Source organism: Parasteatoda tepidariorum, chromosome 5, assembly GCF_043381705.1.
Source record: "Parasteatoda tepidariorum isolate YZ-2023 chromosome 5, CAS_Ptep_4.0, whole genome shotgun sequence".
Classification (NCBI taxonomy): domain Eukaryota; kingdom Metazoa; phylum Arthropoda; class Arachnida; order Araneae; family Theridiidae; genus Parasteatoda; species Parasteatoda tepidariorum.
Genome location: NC_092208.1, coordinates 77,095,313 through 77,119,825, shown reverse-complemented (window position 1 = coordinate 77,119,825; position 24,513 = coordinate 77,095,313). Strand labels below are relative to the sequence as shown.

Sequence of the window (24,513 nt, the reverse complement as noted above, 5' to 3'; positions counted from 1 at the left end):
AGCTTGATCTAGTAACTTCAAAGAGGGAAAAAAAATGATAATTATTGTCAAAGGGTAAAATGAGCTGAATGGGGGTGTTGCAAACTTGCGGTAGAGGGCAGTCAAAAGATCACCTTTTCTAAACCGAATAAACAAACCAATCGCGAGCCTGCTTTACGACTTTCCCCCCTCAGGGCTTCATAGTGCATTTGAGAGGGGTGCTTTATTGAAAGGTCTTTTTTATTGGTAGAATGCCGGAATTGACTTCATTTTCTCTTCTTCGTACTCCCCTTAATATTCCTCCTCATATATTGATATTCGATTTTTATCGCTTGACGTGGATTGGAACTGTTTTGAGAAAATGTGCTCTTTTTACTTTAAAATTTATTAGTGTTGAGGCACTTTAATTTTACCTAAAAATAAAAGTTAATCAAACGGAATATATTAATACTTCTCGCATGGATTGAACAGTATTTATAATATTTTATTACACATCACCTGAAATATGGAATCATCCACGTATTGCCAGAATGATATTAGAAATTATGCAGCCCTTTTTTCATCAACTGAATTTACTGACTTTTATTCCAGTTTTGAAAACTCTTTAAACATGTTTCAAGAATCTGACAGGACATTTGAAATCAACTCTCAAACTCAAGCAATGGAGAAAAAGAAATACGATTTTACAAATTACGAAATTTCAAACAATAGCAATGACTTTGAACTTAATAACTATCCGCAATACTTACCGCCTCTTACGAATCAGAACTTTTTAAAAGAAATAAACGCGGTTTCCCAGCGATGCTTACCATCAAACACAGAAACTGTCTTTACGAACTTGGACGATTTTAACTTCGAAAAAGCCTCTCATCCCTCAATGAAAGAAAATCAATGGTCAAGAACAGTGGGCAGTCCGGATTGTCATCGAAAACGTGGACCACCTCCTCCTTATCGACCTCTTCATAAAGAACCGCCACCACCTTACGCAATCACTCAATCTTGGATCGATAGTTGCAATAATTTTAAAAACTCTATTAGTGATCAAGACATGGAAATAATTAGTGATGACTGGGCTACGGAGGTGCAAAATTCTGACTTCTTTTCATCGGAAAATGATTCCGATTTCCACGGAAGCCGCAGCGAGACGCCCTCACCCTATCTAACCGCAAAATGGAAAGATTCTAAAGCGGGTTTTTTATCGTCGACCGTCGCCTATGATCCTACTTCGAAGTTGTCTTGGAAAACCCCACACTCATTTGTGGATGAGGCAAGCTCCGATTCCGTTCGAGAACTCTCCCCGCCGTCCAAAAAATATTGCTATAGCTCTGAAGATGAGGGATGGAACTATAAAAATAGCCAAATTGTACAGCTTCCTAAAGGTAAGATAATTTTAAAATATTTCATATTTTATGAGATTCGATATTTAGTTGTCCATAACATTTAGCTATATTTTTCGTTATCATAATATAAATACAGCCAAATGTCTACAACATTTAGCTATGTTTTTTGACATTTAACTATAGCTCTGAAAATGAGGGATGGAGCTATAAGAGTAGCCAAATTCACAGCTGTCAACTTTACTGGATTTTCCAGAAGACTACTGGATTTTCCCTGTTTCTCTTGGCTACTGGTTTTTGTACATTTTAGAAAATTTTCTAAAATTTTTTCAAAAAAATCCCTATTGAATTAAAATTTTTGCAGAGATTATTGCTTACTTGAATATTTAAGTAAGTATTGCTAATACATAATAAAGCGAACTTCCTTCATAGGAATCACCTTTTTTGTTCTAAAATGTTCATTTAATTTCTACTCAGAACTCCTTTTTTAAATTAATAAATCAATTAATAAGTCAATTGATAAGTTAATTGCCTTTGAATTGATAAATTAAATGCCTATTATTATTCAAAATTATAAGTAGACATAATACATAACATTTCTAGTTTATTAAATGTCAATTACAACTAGAAAATAATGCAGTTTTTCTATTTTGATGACTAACAAAATTCCTGAAATTCCATATGTGTGAAATATTTAGTACATTATACCGCAATTATCAGGAAATTTATATTATTTTGTAAAATCTCCGGAATTTTTTCCAACCCATAGCTATACAAATTGTACAGCTTAATCGAGGTAAGAAATTTTTAAAATATATAATATCTTATGAGATTATTCGACAATTAGTTGTCTGTAAGCTTAAGAAACTTATTGTCAGGTAATGTTTTGATTGATACACATTTTATTGATGAGTGCCATATTTTTCGTTTCATTATTTTATTTTTCAAATTGTCTGTTAACATCAAAAACTATCAATAACTGCATATAATTATCGTCATCAATGCAAAGATTGTTAATATGTAATATTCTACATAATAGCATATAATGATGCTTCGTCAAAATGAGGAAGTTTAGTTTTATTGCTGCTAACTTGTATTATAATAACTGATTGATTGGAAATTAAAGAATCTAAATAAACTAATTTTTTCCAAACTTTATTTTACAAATTGATTCTTATAATTTTGTATAATTGCATCCGATAACTGGTAGGGCTTCGATAAAAATAATGAAATTGACTTATATTATTAACGTTTTTGTGGCCCGGTACTGATTTATGAGATTTAAGGAATAGGAAAATTCAATAGATTACGCTTTTAAGAAATGTTTATGTAAAGGCGTTAAGATACGTTTTTAATTACTGTTGTGTTAAAATTTTAAGTAAATATACATAACAGTGCCTTGTTAAAATTATGCCGTTTATTATTTTTCATGTCATAGTTTGTTGCTGTAACTAATTAAGAGGGATTAAAGAATGGAATTAATACCAAGAAAAAAAGTTTTAAACACTTTATTTTACATATTGATATTTTTAATTCAGAATAATTTCCTACAATAGCAAATAGAGTTTTCAGCATACTGTGATTAACTTTTATTATTGTCATTTATGTGGCACTGTCCTACTGATTCATGGGATTAAAAAAATTCTTTTTGAATAATTACACAGAATAGATAGTAGTAATTCGTTAAAATAATCAAGTTTATTTTTTGGTGCCATATTATATTGCCAAAATTGACTGAAAAAATAAGTTTTTAATTACTTTATTTAACATATATTCATCAGTTTTAATATTTAAAACTGCGCATAATTGCATGCATTAGATAATAGTAATTGATTTTAATAATACAATTTACTTTTATTCGTGCTACTTTTGCCGGTACTGAAACTGATAGATACGTTGTAAAGAATCTGTAAAATCAATGAAATTAGCTTTTAAATATTTTAATTAATAGTTAAAAATAATGCAACTGTGTTGAAAACCAACATTTATGGTGACACATGAATGTGTTGCTCAAATTGATGGATGAAGGTTAAAAAAAAAATTAAATATTTTATTTTATGATACAGTATCTAATAATGTCTCTTTAACATAATGAGAAAAAAATACAAACAATATGGTCAAAAAATAAAAATATATTATAATAAATATCAAAATGAAAAAGTATGGTCAAAACAAACTGAATATGGTAAAATTTACCGTGTTTCTGACTCGATGGAAACACCAAAAAGGACGGTGAGTTTTACTAAAGTACTTTAGTATTGATTTTGAAAAAATTAACTACATAAAATATGGTTTTATAATATGTGAAAAAAATTTGGTAATTTTACCATGGAACCGTAGCGCGGCGGCTCCCAATTTTTTTTTTTCTCGCCTGCGGAATTTTAAATAATTAACTATCTTTTGGCGGAAACCAGAGACTCTACGAATAAATATTATTAGCAACTCTAAACATATTAATTAAAGGCTATTAATTATCTTAAAAATATTTAATGTTCCAAACTTTATTAATTATTTTGAAAATACTTAGAGATGAATGAAGAGCGAAAATAAATTAATGGAATTTAACCATTAAACCAAGGGAAGTATGAATAGCTATTTTTATGTAATTTTAACTAACTCCAGCATAACAATATTGTTTTATAGGTTCTTATAAAAAGTTTATAACAGTTAAATTATTTCAGTTCATTTTAAAATTTGCTCTAATATCTACTAACTCAATCTCTTATTGTTTTGGAAGGAAACGATAATCTTATTTTAAATTCCTAAATATAATTTCAGCGTATAAAATTAAACGTATTTTGGGCATCTAAAAATTTCTATGAACGGCATCAAATTATAAAAAATGAATTTGAAACCTCGAACATTTTATAAAATCACCGGAAAAGTTTTTTTTTATTCCAATATTTTTAAAATGTTACAGTACCTACAATTAAAACAAAGAATTAATTTTAAACATAGTTTGAATTTGTCATTTAACTTCCTGGAGTTGTTATTAAAACTTGTTTTACTTAATGTTGCGAAATTTAGATAACTTGCATACATTATATATATTGTATTGTACATGTACTAGACATATATGGTACATATGGATACATAGGATGTATGTACATGCGTACATATATTGTACATATCGGTATACATACATTTAACATACATGTATTGTACATATGTTCATACATTCAATGAACATACAATATTGTATACAATTGCATGGGACATATATTGTACATATATGCATGGGACATACACGGTACAAACAATGTTCGTATGTTCGTACAAACAAGAAGCAAGTACATTGCATATACATAAGTACACATACACACGTACCGACGTAATCACGATTATGTGTAATCGAAGATTTCGGTCATTTCTAACCACGATTTCCTGCTATCGCTTCTTGTTATGATTACAATAATCGCAGAATTAAAATTGTTGTAACTTTTGTAACTATTTCTTCTGAAACACGATTACATGCAACTTATTACTATGCATTTTTTACATTTTTTATTTGTATTTAATCACAATTGTAGACAATTAAAGTTTTAAGCGTCCTTTTCTGTTGATCAATGAAGTTATTCATTTATTTTTGACTAAAGAATAATGATTGAAAATAATGACTAATATATTCTTTATTAAAGATATTTCTGACTAATGAATAAATCTTTATTCATAATTCAGGAAAATTTTGACTAATTATTCATTATTTTGAATGACGAATGCCCATCTCTATAGCTAATACTTTTTTTCTAGAATAATGCCATTTTGTTGACAAAGCAACTTTTATTGAATCTTCAATTTAGAATTTGTATCACTAAAAAATTGTTTACTTCTTAATTCAAAACTATATGTAAAGCAATTTGAATGCTTTGTAAGTAAACACTTTTTTTTTCTTTGAAAGAAATACTTTTAAAGACTTTTCTGGTCTTTCAAACTTAGATATTTTTATTTCAAAAGTTATCGAAATTCCTATTGTATTTATTAAATTTTTTTTATATAATTCTGGAATTTAGTTGTATTTAAATAAAATTGTATAGATATTTAAAAATATTTTTGTTTAGTTTTCCCTTTTAATTAGTTTTCCCTTTTTAGTTTATTGCTTAATCTCCCCTTTTATTATCCATTTATTATTTTACAATAACACTATTGATGTGGGATTGATAATAATTATGAATAAAAGCATTATTTTATTACTATTAACTTTTTTTTAGCTTATGAAAAATTACCTTAATCATTTAAAGTTAGTACGGCTTTGAATCGACACTTAATGTGAAAAAGTAATGGGTAGTTTCTATAATAAATTCTTTCTTTGGTTTGACGGGATTTAGATACTAATAATAAGTTAATGCTTCTTCTCTGTAAGTATCCCCTTTTACAATGTAATTTTTGCACTAGTTTGCCCCCCCCCCCCCAAAAAAAAATATTTAATATTTAATCTCGATCAAAAAAAACATCAATTCTTTTTAAAACGCTTTTTTTTTTAACTATTAGACAATTATTTACAACTATTGAAAATAAAATGCGTGAAATATGATAAAAATTAACTCAATATTTAAATTCAAATTCACGAAGCTACTTAGTTTGCAAATTCACATTATACGGAGCATTTTCAATGTCTAAAAACCTCAGAGTCTTGATTCACTTATTAAACTTTTTCTGATAAAATTGGCTTTTTTTTTAATGTAAAAAAAAGTCAAGTTACTACTGTAACATAATTTTTAAAACATTTAAATGTTAGTCTCACTTAGATTGAAAATTATATATTTATATATAATTTAAAATTAAGAAAATAATTACGTATTTGAACATACAGTAATAAAATGTAAATAATATTATAAATTTATATATTAGATATATGTAAAATAAATTAATAGTAATATTAAAATTTCAGTTGCTTCTAATTGAGTGATTTTATACATTTATTTTGAGTAATTTTATATATATATTATTTAACATTTCGTTAATTTCTATCGTTAATATTACAACACTTTTTTTTTTCAACTTATAAACTCTCAATAATTAATTGCCCATATAATATTCCTCTTGTTTAAGTTTGTTTGAAATTAAAACAAAACCAATAAGAGTTGAAATTATAATTTCATTAATTATTTGAATATTTAAACACTTAACTTTATTTCTTATGTAAAATTTATTAAAATAATGTTATAAATCTTAAACTTTTAGCTGCTTCTTATATAAAACAAAATATTTGAAAAGTTTTTACAGGTCAAAAATATGTTTTGAGTTAGAATTCATAAAAAGGAAAATAATAGAAGAAATGGGATAAAATAATAAAAATAAATTAACAAAAACAAAAAAGCTTTTCCAATAATCTCAAATTCATCTTCTCAAGGAACATATCAATCTTGAGAATTATCCATTTTTTTTAAATCAAAACAGTATACAATACGAAATTAAAAATTATTAGATATTTCAATATTACTTTAACAGATTTTAATAGTTATGAGTTAATAAAAATCTAAAATTATTAATGACATACAATAACCTATTTTAATTCGTAAAGGAGAATTTTTCTATAGTAATACAATTAATATAGGAAAAATTTATATTTTGAAATAAGTTCAATTATAAACTTTTCTCTGAGAAAATATTTTATCGCTTCACAAATTTTTTTCATTCAGTAAAATTCATAAGTTATTGAAATAATAAGAATTTTCTTTTAAATATTCTTCCCCATTTATCAATCTAAATATTACTATAAAAATGCAAATCATTGCGGTAATTTTACTATTATAACATATTAAAATAACATTCGTACTGTTCAAAATCTTACTGTTTAACTTGCATTCTTATTTTTTTTTCAACTGTTGATACAACATTTTTCTACACATGACTGCTTTAGATGGTAGCGTTTTCTAATTTTCAAAAATAAATTTTTATGGTTATGTGCATATAAAAACACGTCTTGGAAAGCAACCATTTCTCATGGTTATTCTTTACGTTACTATACATATACATACATACTATACATGCATATATTGTTACCAAGTTGATGTAATTCTCATCACAATAACAATTTTCCAAACTTCTCATAAAAATTATGAACACAAAGTTTTTCTATATTTTTCATTAGAAGACTAGCAATTCATTGCACTAGCATTTCATGAGCAATAACTTTCTGGTAAAAGAGAAAAGGCCTCTACTATCGCCATCTTGGATTTTAGGTAAAATTTTAGATTATCATTTACACTTGATATCTTTTAGTGTCTAACAAACTCTTAATAATATGATATACAACATATTGACATAATATGATATGAAACACATGATTGAATTGATCCTCTTATATTAAAAAACCTCTACTCTAGCCATTCTGGATTTTACGCACAATTTTTAATTTGTATTTTCTTGATGTTTTTGTATTTAACTTTTGATGATATAGTATTAGACAACACAATACCTTTCAAGTAAGGCAGAAAATAAAGAGAACGCTTTATAAGATTAGGAGAAATAGCGCTTGATTATTTTTAGAACTTCGGTTTGTTGTTTCGAGTAAGTAATTTAAAACTACACATTTGTCAGTTTTTAGACTTTTAAAAAAATTGTATCACAGTTTAAACTGAAGAAACCTGATTTGCTAAAAGAAATCTTATATAGTTAATTGAACAAAAACAAAAATATTTATTAAAAATCTAGAAACAGATAATTGAATACAAATTAAATACTTTCCAAAATTTGTTGATTTCAGAATTGTATTATCACAGTTTTACAAGAATTCTCAAATTCTGATTGGTATTTTTCATGCATCGAAAGGTGCTGCCAAACAGAGTAAATATCCACCATTAGTTTAGTGGGGGAAATTAAATTAAACGGATTAAAAGCATATTTAAAATTTATTATTTTATTACAAACATATTGAAAACTTCTATAACAAAATATATTGCGCATGTGGTCCGTTGGAAGACTTATTGAGCGATTTTTTTTTATGCTCAATTCTGACAAACTAAAAACCGCAAAAAATGTTTAAATCGAGTAGGATTAAAGTGTAAATGGCGCCCTTCATCCTTGGAAAGAACAAGGAAAAAAGAAAATTGCTTTACAAGTATCTTATTCTTATAAATAACCTATGGCGACTACAGGTGAAATTGTTTTTTCTTTTATAAAGATCAATGCCAAAGTGCACTTAAAAAATATTCGTTATGTGTCATTAACTGTATTTCAAAAGTTACTTTTTTATAAACAATCTCTTGTGTTGTAAAAAAGACGTAATTATTATCTATAAGGTCATTTTACGTATTCTTTTTTTTTTTTTTTACATTCCTTAATGCAAATCTTCTTTCTTAAACTTTTCCCATTCTGGAACCCTTTTTTCCTATTAACTTGACACTTTTTACACAATTTCATTGATCTAAAAGAGGTATAAGTTAGTGTATAACTATCAATATCTGTATGTACATTCATTTGTTAAAAGTTTAATATGCTTATTCAATTTTTAAAGAAAGTTTATAGTGGCCATAGCATCTATTTTCTATTTTTTTTCACAAATCAGTAAAATCATAGCAAAAGGATTCTGCACTAAAAAAAAGTTGCGAAAAATAATTTTAACATACGTAAAAGTAATTTAAAGCTGAATATTATGAAGAATTTTAAAAAAAATTCCCGCTTTTGCAAACTCACAGCATAGAACCGTGATGGCTCAGGGGATAGAGCGCTTGCCTTCCAATGAGGTGAACCGGGTTCGAATCCTAGAAATAGCAGGTTGATAGCAATTCCGCATCCTGCTTGCTCCGACCACAGTGCTGACGGAAAATATCCTCAATGGTAGCCGGATCATGGGCTACAGTCCCCTTGCCGTCAGGCTAACCGTAGGAGGCTTTTGTGGTTTTCCGCTCCATGTAACATAAATGGGGATTAGTTCCATAAAAAAATTATCTACAATAGCAGATGCTTCCTAATACTTGATCCAGGAGTTCCCTTGTCTTCTGAATTGTGTTCAAAGTTGTGAACTTTAGTAGTCATAAACTCAAAATTGGGTAGGCTGATCAAGGACGGTCAACTTGTAAAATAAAACACGCAACAACTATGAAAATAGCATATTATTCGCAAAAAGTTCATCATATTTTCCCCTAATTTTAAAAAAATCTTGTTCATTTTAAAACTTGTTTACTCCTTCATTTTCCTTACATTTCACAATATATTGTTTTATAAATTAACATCTTTTTCTTAGAAAATACAATTTTTCCATCCAATTTTTACAGGTAGAAAAGTCCTGAGCTTTTGCTCGGATAATTTGTAAATATTGTTCTCGTTTTTACCGAATAGATTAAGTAAACAAATTTCTAATCGAAATAATTCCGGAGCAGGTTTAGTTAGAAATGGTATTGAGCTCATTCTTCCAAAATTTTTAAAATTTTCTGTTCATTTTTTTAAAGTAAATAAACAGCAAATTATAATAAGTAAATAAACAACAATAAGTACCGGCACCCTGAGTACTGTCACTGTTTACCGTAATTTGATCCAGAGTTGTGAGAAACTAGAATTCACTAAATTTTAAGAATCTAATTCATGTTTATCTGTTAAATAAACAAAAAAATTTTAATACAGAATACTACTTTTTGCATCTAATTTTTATCAGAGAAAGCTCATTTTTTGAAGCAATTTTTTTTATTAAAATGTTTTTTTTTTCCTAATTATTTTTCTAAGAATAAGATTTTTATTTATTGATGTTAATATTTTTATATGAGTGAATAACTTACAGCAATTGTTTATTTTACTGTTTGTTACCCAAATGTTATTCTATTATACAAATTTCTACAATTCAATTTTTTGCAATTAATTATTTAATTACTACAACACAATTTATTGTCAGGGCTTATAGCATTGCTGTTACTTTAAAATCTTTAAGGTTTGGGAACTGAAAATTAGCAATCCAAAGATTTACCAATATTTAAAAAAAATAAAAATTTAAGATGAAAGTTAAAATGCCAAAGTTTTGTTGCAAATATATCAATCGCTTCATTCTTATTTAATGCTAATGTGTTATTGTTTTCCTCAAAAAGCACTTCACTAAACCTTTTCTTCATTGACTTGAGTCTGGAGTACATTTATTTTCTGAGTTGGATTCTTAAATAATAAAGTTAACTGTTGAGTTAACCTAATGTTAAACCTTATATTATGTTAATAGTTTATGAAAGGTAAGAAGTAAATCTGCTGAGGCGTATGAGATTAAAATTAAATAATTGTTTCAACAACAACAAAAATTTCTCATCGTTTTTTATAATTTTATTTTACAGTGCTTTTTTATTATGCTTTTAATAGTTTTTGAGCTTGTTGATCTACTGCAGGGTTCAAATTTACTGCTCATTAATATGGTGCTAAGTTGAATGTTATTATAGTATTTCTTAAAACTTGATTCCACGATGATTTGGTCAAAATTAAATAGAAACATGGTTCAATTTAATACCTTACAAATTTGCACGAGATTATGATTAAAACTACCAATATTATGGTTCCATATTGAACCTAAGTTTCTATGAGGGTAACGTTTTAAAGAAATCCGTGCTCAGTGATGCAAATGACACTGTCATTTTAATTTTTTTATTTTTTTATTTAATCATTTTCAAACTACCTAGTAGAATGTGACAAAAAGATAATAAGCGTGAGTCACAGACAGATTTTTAAAAAAAAGATGGAAAAAAAAACTTTTTTCGCTAACAAATTTAACTTTCGTTTTTCAGAAGCCCTCGAAAACTTATGTCATGAGTCACGGTGCAAAATAACTGTCTTTAGGCTCGGAATTTAAGTAAACAATAACAATCGCCGGTTAATAACACTTTAGTGGGCGTGAGAAAGACCCCACAACTTATTATGAGGAAACGGATGAAGTTCAACACGTTGTTTCTTTCCTTTACATCACCATTGCGCAATACCTGTTCGTTTTGTTTGACAACGCTAGAGAATCACCTGGAGAAAAATGACTCTGAATGACTCATCCTGACATCATTCTATTCATGGTTGAATGGATTATTAAGCATTACTTCTAAGAAGGAAGACCGTAATTGACAATATTAAGAAGATCATGTTATGAACGTGTGAATATTTCCTTCATTTATTAATTAATTTCTTATTAATTAATATTCCTTGATTCTTTAATTATCATAATAACATTATTATTACAATATAATGCTATAATATATTGTTATAAAAACAATAATAATTAATTATTAATAATAATAATTAATTCATTATAAACTATTAATATTAATTAAAGAATTATTAATATTTTAATACTTTACTATTAATTAACAATAATTAATTAATTATTGCTATTATTAATAATAGTTTTTATCATTATTACTCAATTAATTATTTTTCATTCATTAAATAAAAGGGGCAGTTAGCTGTGTTACTTAAAAGGAAGTTTTTTGTGAGTAACTTTGCTCTTCTATTAATTTTCTAACAGTGGAATTTAAAATAGGGTAGTGAATTTCTAACATTATTATATTAAAATAAATTCGAAAGTTTTCGAAATAACTTTGGCACGATGTTAGCGAAAATAGTCGGCAAGATAATACGTAAATAAATTTTTTTTTTTTTGTTTGTTTGTTTTTTTATCTGAAAGAATTTTTCCCAAATATGCGATTATTCTTTCAAACGCTCCGAAATTACGTCCGCAAATGATCACCAATTTTTTAAAAAAGAATACATTAAAACCAACATATTAACTATGCGAAGTTTCACTTTTTAAAAATCATTTCCTAATTAGTTTCATCAAATTAATTTTTTTTGGGGGTACTTGCGTATTATCCCGTCACCAAATCTGAAAATAATAATAATTAAATTTGAACCGTAAATGGTTCAAATTTAAAAATTATATCATTTTTTCTGGGTCTCATTTTTTGTAATCGATTATTATATTAAAATAAATGTATTATATATTTTATTATATCAAAATGACTTTGGCACGATGTTGGTGGAAATGGTCAGTAGAATAATACGTAAGTACGATTTTTTTCCTAATATTTTTTATTTGAAAAAATTTCTCCAAATATGTAGTTTCAAATTTTCCAACTAATGACACCACCAAAAATAAAAAGAGAGCACTTTATAGTCATGAAATGTCTGGAATTATTTTTATTTGCTCATAAAATTTCTTGCTCTATACTTAGCTTTAATGAATACATATGTAAATTTTTAACTGAGAAAAACTATATTCACTTAGCTGCTTTCAAAATTTCCAATAATGTTTCGCCTAAGTAAAAAAATTTGAAAGAAATTATTCGATGGAATAAGCGCTAGATAAAACATGTAAACTAGTAAGAATTTTTTTTTCTCTTTTTGACGCTGTACTTATCAGTAGGTTAATATAAATAATATGTAGTAAGGAAATCATACCGATAAAAATACATATTAAAGCCAAATTGGTATTAAAAAAAGGAATAATTCAATTAGATAAAAAAAACTATTTATTATGATTTGATACCAAAATAATTTATTAGATAGATTTGATAAAAAGTAAAGGAAATTCATTTTTTTAATGTTATAAATAAGTGCATAATCAATCTAAAACAAAAGAAATAATATTACTGCTATTAAATTCGTATTATTAAATTTAAACTATGTTCCCTTTTTTTATACGGGATGGAGTAGACTGTTTTCCCTTTTATATAATCCGAATTTATAAAATTTTTATTGAATACATAAGTATTTATAAAATAATAGCATTTGATTAGGAGGGGGTATAAAACTTCATCAAATCTTAAAAACTCTCCGATTACACAAAATCCCTTTCCGTTAGGAAATAATTGTTTCAATAATTTAAAATGCAGGTAGCTATCGAAGGAAATTAATCAACAACCAAAAAAACATCATAATTTGATGATAATTTGTATGTATATATTTACAAAAGTGGGCACAAAACAAGGTCACAATTATGTAATTTTCTAAATATAAAGGTAACTAACAAACAGTTTTTTTTTTTTAAGGTCACTGCTCTAAATGAGAATTGTCACCGCAAAAATACGTGCGCTAACTCTTTTTATATGTCAGCACTTATCAATATAATTATCATCTCACTACAGTGACTTCCTGTATATCGTATATTTTATTAAGTTTCCTTGATTTAAAAATAAATAAAAAATGATAAAAATCAATCTCGCCATGTTTGTAGCCGTGAGCGAATTCTGAGTCATTTTCAACCTGAGTTACGAAGAAGAGACTAAAACATAATGACTCATACCTAAATATCTGAAGTAAAAAAACCAGGTGTGCGTGAGAACAAATGATCACTGTTAACTTTTATATTAAACTGCGATAATTTTAAATTTTTTGATTATTATTAATTTAAATAATGTAATAATTAGATTAATTAAATTGTTCGGTTTAATTTTTTTATTTCTTGCTTTCATTCGTTTGCTTTTTTACCCAGGAAAAAAATTTGATGTATTCGATGTTGAAATAAATTCTTGAACAAAGCAACGTTTTAATCAATGAAATCAATTATGAACCGTTAATGATTTATTCTTGGTTTTTCGTAACTACGGGTTACGAAAAACAAACTTGGTTATTCGTATTAACTATTTAAAATAAATAACCAGGAGTGCGAAAAAATGAAAAAAATTTGAGGACATGACAGTTTTCTCATTATTATTAGAAAAATTGTACGGAATATAATGAAATTTAATTTTTTGTAACGATTTTGTTAAATTTAATCTAGTTGTGATATTTTACGAAATAGAATTAAATTTAATTAGTGTAACGCTGACTTTGAAAACATGATGGGGGAGGTTAATGTCACGAAGTCAAAATTCAGGAGAAGCATATGAGAGGTTTTATCTACCCTAGTTTTTTCATATTTATTTATTTTATTTATTTTATTTATTTTATTTATTTTATTTATTTTATTTATTTATTTTTATTTATTTTTTTATTTATTTATTTATTTTATTTATTTGTTTCATTTATTATATTTATTTTACGTCTAAACATTTATTTAGTAAATGAGTATCAAATTACAGAATGGTATGAAACAGTTACATGTTGTTTATGTCTATCATTCATTTAGAAAAAAGTTCAAAGAGAAATTCCTTGTCATATTATTTTCGTCGATTTGCTTTATTACTATTTATTATGTAAGATCTATTTACGGTATTATAAAAAATTAATACTTTGAAATTTTTCTTCGCATGAAATTGAAAAAATTAAAAATTAGTATAAACTAAGAAGATCAAGAAACAAGTAAAAAGTCGTGAAATAAAACTACCTTTTGATCGATTCAAATTTGAAATTAATTTAATGATTTCAGTTTAGTTTTGTTACTTTTAATTAATTAACAAATATTAGAAATGTCTTAGATGCAATTTTTGACTGTAAAAATTTTTTTAAAACGTTAAATTATTGCTAAGTAGCTATAACTCTTTTAATTCTCATTATTTAAAATCTCCCTCATATTTAACCTTCCTCGAGTAAGGAGATTCGATTCAACTGTTGAAAAAAAAAAATTTAAAAAAAAAAAAAAAAAGATATTAATAAAAAGGTAAATTGTAATGTAAGTGAAAAATAACAACTATGTTAACATAAAAAAATTGGTGAAAGCTGGTTTAACTTTCCATGTTTCCTCAAATTCAGAATAATTTCTTCTCTGATGGAAAAGAAATACACAAAGGTAATTTAATTTATAATTGTTTGATTATTCTTCATGCTGCTACTGAGAACAAATTGACAAATGATAAAAGATAGCTATTGTACATAATATGTTTAGATATTGTAAAAAATGTAATTTTCACTAATTATAAATATATGCATAAGTGTCTTCATTTAACAAAGTTCAATATGATATAACTAATATTATCTATTAGTGTTTTCAAGTTGGGTAGAGTTATTGCATCAAACAGTTTTAAAAATTTAAAGTCAAATTAGCGGGAATATTTTTTTTATCAGAAACTTATAATTGTCAGCCCCCCCCCCCTAAAAGCAATCCTTTTCTTTTAAAAAATATTAAAGAAAAAAATTTTAAAAATGTAATAATTTTTTTCTTTTTTCTTAATTTAAAATTTATTTACAATTTATACTTTAATTTTTCTTACGTAATACGGCTAAAAATACAGTTTGAAACTTCAAACTTAATTATACCTGAAGACTATAGAATATTCAATTTAAATTATGGAATATTCAATACTGAATATCACCTTACAATTTAACATTAAGTTAATTAAAAATTTAAATTTGAGGTAGCTGAAATATTTTTTAATGAGAAATTTATTATTAACCAAAAGAAAGTAATCCTTTTCCTTTTTAAAAAAAAAATTGAAGAAAAAAATCATTAAAAATTAAAAAATTATTAAAAATGTCTAAAAAGAAATTTAATAGTTTTTGCTTCTCTTACAAAAATGTTTTTTTTTTTTTTTTTTTTTTTTTTTTTTTTGGAGTGTGTATTACATTATAGCTGAAAGCACAATTTGAAACTAAAAAAACTCACTCAAACTTATAAACTTTTAAATATTCAATTTGAACTATACTGTGTACGAATGTCACCTTACTACTTAACAACAATAACTTAATGGAACTTTAACAACCGGTTCTAAAAAAAATCTAAAAACGTCCCACTACGTTCGAAAACTGAAGTAAAGTATAAAGAAAAAGAATCAAACGAATTCCATACTAATAACACCTCAACAACATTGTTGAAGAGATACTGGCTATCGGTCTTCAGTGACGTCAGAAGTGAAACTACTGTGGGAGAGTCCGTCACGAACAATGCAGATTCTACGCGTGCCGAACATACTTGACTTCGAACCCCCCAACAGAACAGCTCGCACTCTCTCTTTCTTTTTTTTAAAGTAGTTACCTTGATAAGTAGAAGACACTGCCTTAAATAGTAGCAAATTAGACTGCCCCCTGGTCATTTGTTACCGATTTATGATACGCTTTGAGATGGAATGTGAACAACAGTGTTGAAAAGCATATTTTCTTATTTCTAATTTTGCTATAGCATTTTGTGGAATGTTGATAATCCAGAATCCAGGGTAGTCAGTTTTAGAACATCTGGAACCTTTTTATTATGGAATTCTTTTAATGGAACATCAGAATAATTTAAAGTCCCGAAATTTCGGTTTTTAAGTTGATTTCTGACTCTTTGGTGCAATTTAAGTAGCAATCCTCATTCGTGTTCTACATTGGTTTATTGGATTGTTGAATTAACAAGACTGGCTAGTGAAAATGTTTTTTCAAATAATCGTCTGATTATAGTTTTCATAAGGGAGAAACTATGTATTAAGAACTCTAATTGCTTGTAAATTATTATTAAATCTATTGCAATTATGTTAGTCAATTGAATGTCACATAATGTCCGATTATAAATACATTATAAATATTCAATTAAAAAATAACTTCAATTTGATCTAAAACTGTTTTAAGCGTACTTTAAAATACTCCAATCATGCTTAAAATGGCTCAAATTATTTGTTGCAATTCACTTAAATTAAAAGAAAATGAAATGTTGCAATTTAAAAACAGTTTAATGTAAAGGAAAAGATATTATGTTAAGATGATTGTTAAGAAAAACATGGACGTCTTTAAGGGGATTGTTTGAAGAAATTTTACAGTCTCAATCTCTGTAAGAAATATACCATCATTGAAGTGGTTACTAACTGACAATTGACATAAAACAATTTATAATTCCAGGTGATTTTTAGTTATCAACACTTGTTTAAAAAAATATTGCATTTGTCGAATTATTTGTTTAAAAATCTATAATAATAAAATCAATAGTTTATCCGTTCTGCGTATGTATCTCTCTTATTACTCCAGAACCGTTGTTTTTTTCACCCTGCGATTTCGACAGCGATAAGAGGTAAATTTTGCCCCAAATCCTAAAATTCGTTCGAAATTTTAAATTAGTTCGTCAAGTAGAGCCCTTTGAAAAAAGGAATTTTTTATTTGTTTAAAATTTGCCATTCATGAAAATGAAACTGCAAATGATTATTTGTTTTTGCCAATTATGCTTGAATAATTTCGGTGATAAGTACTAATTAAAATTTTTAAAAATAAGCTACTAACTAAAAAACAAGAAATGGTAAAAATTTATTAAGAAGATGTGTGCACCATACAACTACTGACCGAAATAATGCTTAATTAATTTTAGAAATAGTTTCTAAATGAAACAAGAAAAAAGGCTTGGTACTGAAAAGCAAAATTAATGAAGAAATGGTACTAATCCGTTTCGTTTAGGCAGTCAGCAAATATTCTGTATTTTATTTATTTACTTAACTAATTTTAGTGATGGGTAATTGAAATAAAAAAATCAGTTATGTACTAAAAAGCAAAATGAAAGGAGAAATAGTTCTAAGTTGTTTGAGAAAAACATAAAAAATCGCCATGCTATGATTGACATCAATGATATTTAATTAGTTTTAATATTAGATACTACAAGATAATAAACCATGTAGTAAAAATCAAAATTAATGGAGAATTGGAACTATTTCGTTTAGGAGAAACGTAAAACATCGTCATTTCGTTATTGGCGCCAATGATGCTTAATTAATTTTGGTAATAGGTACTATTGGTATTATTGTGAATGGTGCAGTTTTAATTGGTTTCAAAAATACTAGCATATGTATAATTGGTACACATTAAAACGGCATCAATATTATGCAATTTTAATAGAGGTACTGTGGAAAGGATTTTTTGCGGCCCTCGAAAGGGATAATTACCAGCGAAAATCGCTTGATGGTAGTAAATTTTGCCTATCATGAGTTGACACTGAATATCGAATGATACTGAATTCTGTTAATCTTTATTTTTATAACATGAACTAGTTAAAACGTGTTTTACTTTATCCAATAATGTAAATCCAACGGGAAAAACAAATAATAATAATAAATAAATAAAGTTTTATTAATTGTGTTGGTGCATGTCTTTCAGTTTTTTGCAGAGTTGTTCGGTTCTGATTTGTTGATTGTTTACTTTTTTTACACCCCGTTCGAATTTCGGGGATTCAGCTAGTAAATGATTTCAAGTCTATGATAGGTATAAAATAAATTATATATTTTTGATTTCTGTAAGTTAAAAAAACATTATTTATTTTATTCTAGTTTTCACGATGTTTAACTTGTTAATATGTTGGAAAATACTTTTGTAGTATTAAATATTAAATTAGTCTTCTTTTTTTCTTTTAAGTTGTATCATTTGCTCAAAATAACAACTATCAATTTTAAAAACTTATAAAATTATTGTACATTATGAAATGTGTAAGTAAATTCACTCTATACTTAGTTCAAATTATATAAAACACAACAATGGCTCAACGAATCTATTGAAGACCATAGTATTTGTGAAAGATCATCCGTAAAATGAGCTAAAAAACACCAGCTTTTACTCAGTTTTAACTGAAATAAAAAAAATTTAATTACTTAAAACCCGTTCAGAAACACAATTATTCTATGAGGTAATGTCTTGTATTTACTACCCATCTCTTTCAAATTCTAAAAAAAGACAAAATAAATAGATAAACAAGAAATATTCTCACACGTCAAAAGAATGCGTCTCTATCTTTTTGCCGCCAGAAGTGAGTAAACAGTAAGTGACAAATAAAATCTTCTCCTTCTCAGCATGAGTAGGACCCCAAACACCCTTCAGGGGGTCCCCAATCCCAGTCATCCAAAGTGGATGGAATCAAAAGGAAAAGAGCCGCTATCTTAACCCATCCCCCCCTAAGCTGATAAACAGTGTTAGTGGTGACAAAGGTAAGGTAAAAATACCTGTGTTATTGTCCTTTTTTTTGGAAAAATCTCCAGTGGGAGGTCCCCTTTACATCCTGTTTCAGGGGACCACACCAATGCACTTCCTTTGTGTTGGAGGAAAAATATCTTTCTCTTTTGCGTAAAAATAGCGGATGAGTTGTTAGAATGAGATGTATTTTGCAATCTTTAACATTAGTTTAGTTAAGAGCACTTTTTATTAAAAATTTTCAGTTGATAGCTAAATGAATATCTCAGTGGAGAAAGACCGCTTTGCATGAGCTTACAATTCAGTTATTACTGTTACTTTTAAATGATTTATTTCTTAATACCAGTGCGATGAACTCTAAATGAACATATTTATAAAAGTTTTGCTAAAAATTGTTCAATGGAGCTATTTAAATATTGCGTGTGCGCATTGAAAATTGTAAAATCTTGAACAAAGATACATAATGTGTTTTTGTTTATCTTTCGTGATTAAAATTCAAAATCATCCAAAACGTGCTTACATCGTTATTTAAACTTCCTACTTACCTGCATTACAGGGTTGTAATGTCATATTACAGGGTTGTAAAAATAGAATGACATCGAATACAAACTATTTCAATCAAATACACTGTAACTAATTACGATCAAATTACCACTACTCTTTCAGGTGATTTATACCGTAAAATCCATTTTTACCGCAACTTGTTGCAGAACAAAAAATCTGCCAGTAATTTTTACAATAATAACTACTGTAAAATCATTGAATCACTCTAATTAAATTAATATTACTGTAAAAATTGGGGTATAATATTTTACGGAAAAATTGGATTTAACGGATAATGCATCCCAAGTGCCAGTACTTTACTCGTAATTTTTTACAGTGCAGTCAGCAAACCTTAAATTAATACAGTGTATAGTAATTTATGTTTCCATGTTTGGGGCCTTTTAAAAAAATGATTTTTTTCAGAAAAAAAAAATCATTTCAAAACATATTTTTAGGTCTAAACTGTTGTATAAACTTCTTAATCTACTTATATCTAACCTTTTTAATGTTCATAAAATTTTTATTTGGAATTCCAATTTCTTTGTGAAACTTCTTGACAACAGATGTGTCTACTTCAGTAACTATAACTGCGAAACATACAACATACCTTCTAACAATAATGGTAACATTTAGTGTAAAATAAAACAATATTGAATATTTTACTTACTGCTCATGAGTCATTCCATAGGAAACATATAATGGTTCTTGTAATTTTTCAGTTTATTTTCCACGTAGATTTAATTTATAGGACAAGAGAATGTTCAAATTAAGTGTATAAACTGTGTCTTGTGCTCAACGAAGCAGTCGTCACTGCAAAATGTTTGAAAATTATTTCCTATTTAAGTATCACATTTCAAAACTTAGTTAAAAATTAAAATTTTATAAAAGAAATAAAATGAGAGAAAACGAATCAAATAAAAAAAAATTTTGGCAGAAAGTAATTTTTTGCTTTTCTGGGAATCATTTACAAAATATACAGAAAGTAAAATAAACATTTTAATTATACATCGGGTTTGTTCTCATGAAAAAGAAAACTATGAAACAGTTTGCTTAAAACAGTGCAAGAATTTTTTAAGGTTCAAAAAAATATATATAAATGCATACATACATAAAAAAAATTTAAAAAGCAATTACAAAATAATGAAAGGATATAATCTCTTCATTAGCTCACCCGATTATATCCGCAAAAAAGGAGTGCTTTCTAATATTGTGTTAATACAGCCAAAGCAAAATATATCAATACAATACCGTGAGGTGAACTCAAAAAAATGGAAAAGAAAATAGAAAGCATCAAGAAATACGAAATAAAACAAATCAAGTAAAAAACAAAATAAAATGCAAGAAAAATACAGAAGAAAACACGAGCGTAATCTATAAAGCTAGTAGCGAATTCAAATGAACGTATCGGATTAAAAATATTTTCGTAACAAGATTGCCAGATTACAAAAGCAAATTATGGAAACAGAAGCGCAAATAGAGGAATCTCTTATGGCACGTTTTTACTGTAGTACTGAAGCGCAGTACTGAATATATAACGTTATATATTCTTTGGTACAAATATTAAACGATAAACTAGAGCTAAACATTGTTAAACGAGAGAGAAAAATGAAGGAGATAATTTTTCTTTCTTTCTTTCCATGAGTATATACAGGATTTAGATCAAACCGCAAATCATACGGATTGTTCTCGGGTCAAATAACTACAATGTAATGTTTCTCAGATATTTGGGTCAATAATTTATTTATTTATTTATTTTATTTCTTGAATTTCTTAAGTGTTTAAAAAAATTGCACAAAAAAAAAGGATAATAGGTTTAGAGAAAGCATTAAAAAAAAGAAAGAACGAATGAAATTAAAAAAAAAAAAAAAAAAAGAGTGTACCGGTTAAAAAGATTTGATTTAGAATTAAACTGGAAAAAGTGTCAAGTTTCAAGCTCTCAAAACAAAAACCACACGTGTAATTTTACATGCGCAGTTTTAATTTCTAGGAATATTATTCCTTTAAAAAGAAAAGAAAAATAAATTTCCACGTATAGTAAAACAAATTCCTTTGATTGAAGGCTTAAAATAAATAAACCGAAATTTCCTATGCAGTTCAAATATACAGAATGCTAGAAATTAAAAATAGCATCCAAAACCGAGATAAAAGGTATTTTGGCCTGAACAAAAAAGTGTAATTATTGAAAATTAATCTGAGATAATATATTTTTCAAATTTCTTAAAATGAATGCCAAACAATTAAGCTAGAAAATAATTATAATAATTTTTATTGCTATAAAACTTTTCTCTTTTGCGTTCTACGAGTTTTCATGTTTGTTTTTCCTCCCTTTTCTTTTCTTTTACTTGTTTTTGGAGTTTTTTTCTTTCAAATTTCGTAATAAGTGGTCTAAGGACAATGAAATGCTTCAACTTTTTTAAACTATTCAGGAACCTATTTAAGAACTTTTTTGGTGAAAAACTCCACGATTTCCATTTAAACACTAAGAGGTTTTACCTCGCCTCTCTGCTTCGGAAATTTAAGAAGAAAAAGAAATGCTAATTTTCTATAGGGAGATCCCTATAGTCCAAATGGCGTCATGTTTTTAAACAAATCATGATCTCTGAATTTTACCGTTCGAATAACGTTCGATTATGTTAATAGGATATTCCTGCAACCAGTTCCCTTTCGGAATCCCTACATAAAAAGCGGAAGCCATCAAAAATGCGTGTTTGCTTTTTTTTTTCATATTTTCTTGGTCAGATATCTCTGTGCCCAATCCCAACATTCCTGATGTGGGGAAAAACCCAAAAATAAAATATAGAAGAATCTAACGTAAGCTGTGAAATAAAGTTAATCTAAAATAATAAAATGTTTTTCCATTTGAAATAGCTTAATTCTTTTGTAAATTCTAACCTTTAAGAGATATTTTATTAGGTATATGAAAGACCGTTTCAAAAGATCCGTTTTTGAAGCGAGTGTTCCGGATTTTCGTTCCGCATTCATACCATCAGCCACTCAAGACCACGTGCCATTCGCCTGGCACAGTCACGATAGGTCAGAGGTGGATCCCCAGGTGGCTGAGCACCTATTATAGGCTCACGAAGCAAATAAAACAAAAATTGATCAGTAGAGACTAATTCATCTTTATGAGAATTCAATCCCCTCCTTGCGTTACGGATATCCGCGAAAGGAAGGAAAAAAAACGAGTAGTCTTCAGTATAACTTACGATTTAATCCTCTCCGTTTTTCATTTATTGGTTACGATCTCTTACAGTAGAAATGAATTGACAGTTTGGCGTTATTTTCTTCGGAACAATTACTTTTTAAATTGATTTTCATCATAGAAAAAAAATGGGTGAGAATTTCTCACCCTTTCTCAAAAACAGGGTAAGATTTCAAAAAGTTAGGTGAGATTTCTAAAAACTAAAAAAGCACAAAAACTCTTGAAAAAAAATCATTTCTTTAATTATAATACATTTTTAACGTCTTCTATTTTTTAAAGCATTGAATATTTTTTGTGCATCAGAATAGAAGATTTTGCCTTTACAAGGTATTTGTCCATCTTACATAAGTGCATAAAAAATTTGAACGTCTTACATGAAGAAACTTTACCTACGGTAAACACGTGGTTGCAGAGAAATGTGTTCTGAAAGGGGTTCCGTGGTTGTGTACTGTTGTTCGAAAAGGTTCTGAACAATACTGGTAAATAGGGAAGCTAGATAATGGGGCAGATGTTGAAAATAATGAAAGATCCAAGAAGAACAGATAAACGGATTTTATTCTAAATGGCGTAGTTCGAAGCTTTTTCCAAAATGCGAAAAATTCGCGAATTTTGAAATTGATTCATAGAATGCGCGAATTTCTCGCGGTAATCATTTTTTAATGCGAGATTCTCGCGTTCTCGCGCTGTAGTGAAATAACTGTGTCGTGAGCAGTGCTGTACAAAAAAAGAAGAAGAAAAAACATTAGTTTGTAGCTACTGTTGGCAACTATTCTAACGATAGTTTAATAAAGAAACAAGGTTCAAAAGCAACCAATTTTTCGAATCTCATTGATACAAATCTTCCCAAGTCAGTCAAAGGACTTAATTAGAATGTCCCTTTGGCTGAGCATTAGGAAGAATTTCGTATTACAAATATATAATCTAGCCATAACAAATATTAGCTAATTTATCAATCTGGCCATCTTTTCAAGTGCGAATGTACACTTATTAAAAATCGATACTATTGCAATGAAAGGGAACCAACCTATCTTGAACCACCTTGAATAACTTTTGATCCAATGATTGGATTTTTACGTTTTAGAACTCAATCTTAATGTTTCGATGGGTGGTCTCAAACATGCTATTTAACCACTGTAGATTGCTAGCTAATTATTGTATTTGATAACAATCGAAAAAATTTCGAGTTGTAAGGTATGCAATTTTTTTTATATCATTTGGAAAATTGGGATTTTAAATGACCAACTACAAAATTTGAACGAAATCAATTGAATTGTTCCTAAGAAAGCGAAGGGTGAAAAATTCGCATATTTAAAATTTAATTTCTTGCAACTTAATAAAGTCTTCTTCAACACCATAAAACAAATCTGATTCTTGAAAACAAAAAAAACAAAAAACACATAATTTCTGTAGTTTTTTTTTTTTTTTTTTTTTTTTTTTTTTTTTTTTTTTTTTTTTTNTTTTTTTTTTTTTTTTTTAGGAGAAAAAAAGAAATCGAGATAAGTCAGTTTTAAATGAAAGTTAAATAATAAGCGAAAATGCCAAAAGCTACCTTAGGATCCTACAATGCGCTGCATTAATTTCTTTGAGTAAATTTACTTACATTACTCCAACTTTTTTCTTAAAGTATGATGTAACACACTGAGCTATAAACGAAATAAAACTATCAAAAAGTTAAGGACAATTTTAGAAAAATTACTACACACAAATTGATATTTTAATTGATTCTATCTAATCGATATTCTGAATTGAATATTTGAACATTCTCTTTTA

At 27.2% G+C, this 24,513-nt stretch overlaps 1 protein-coding gene across 2 annotated transcripts in view; it reads left to right on the top strand.

The window, feature by feature from the left end:
- Nucleotides 1-221: 221 nt before the first annotated feature.
- The window catches only part of LOC107451332 (uncharacterized), a 45,009-nt gene continuing 20,717 nt past the window's right edge, over nucleotides 222-24,513 (top strand). Inside the window, exon 1 of one of the 2 annotated variants that reach the window (XM_043051221.2) lies at nucleotides 222-1,358. In XM_043051221.2, coding sequence (XP_042907155.1) covers nucleotides 485-1,358 — 874 coding nt within the window. In that variant the 5' untranslated portion in view covers nucleotides 222-484. The remainder of the gene's footprint in view (nucleotides 1,359-24,513) is intronic. The other variant, XM_021147995.3, reaches the window with a different exon arrangement.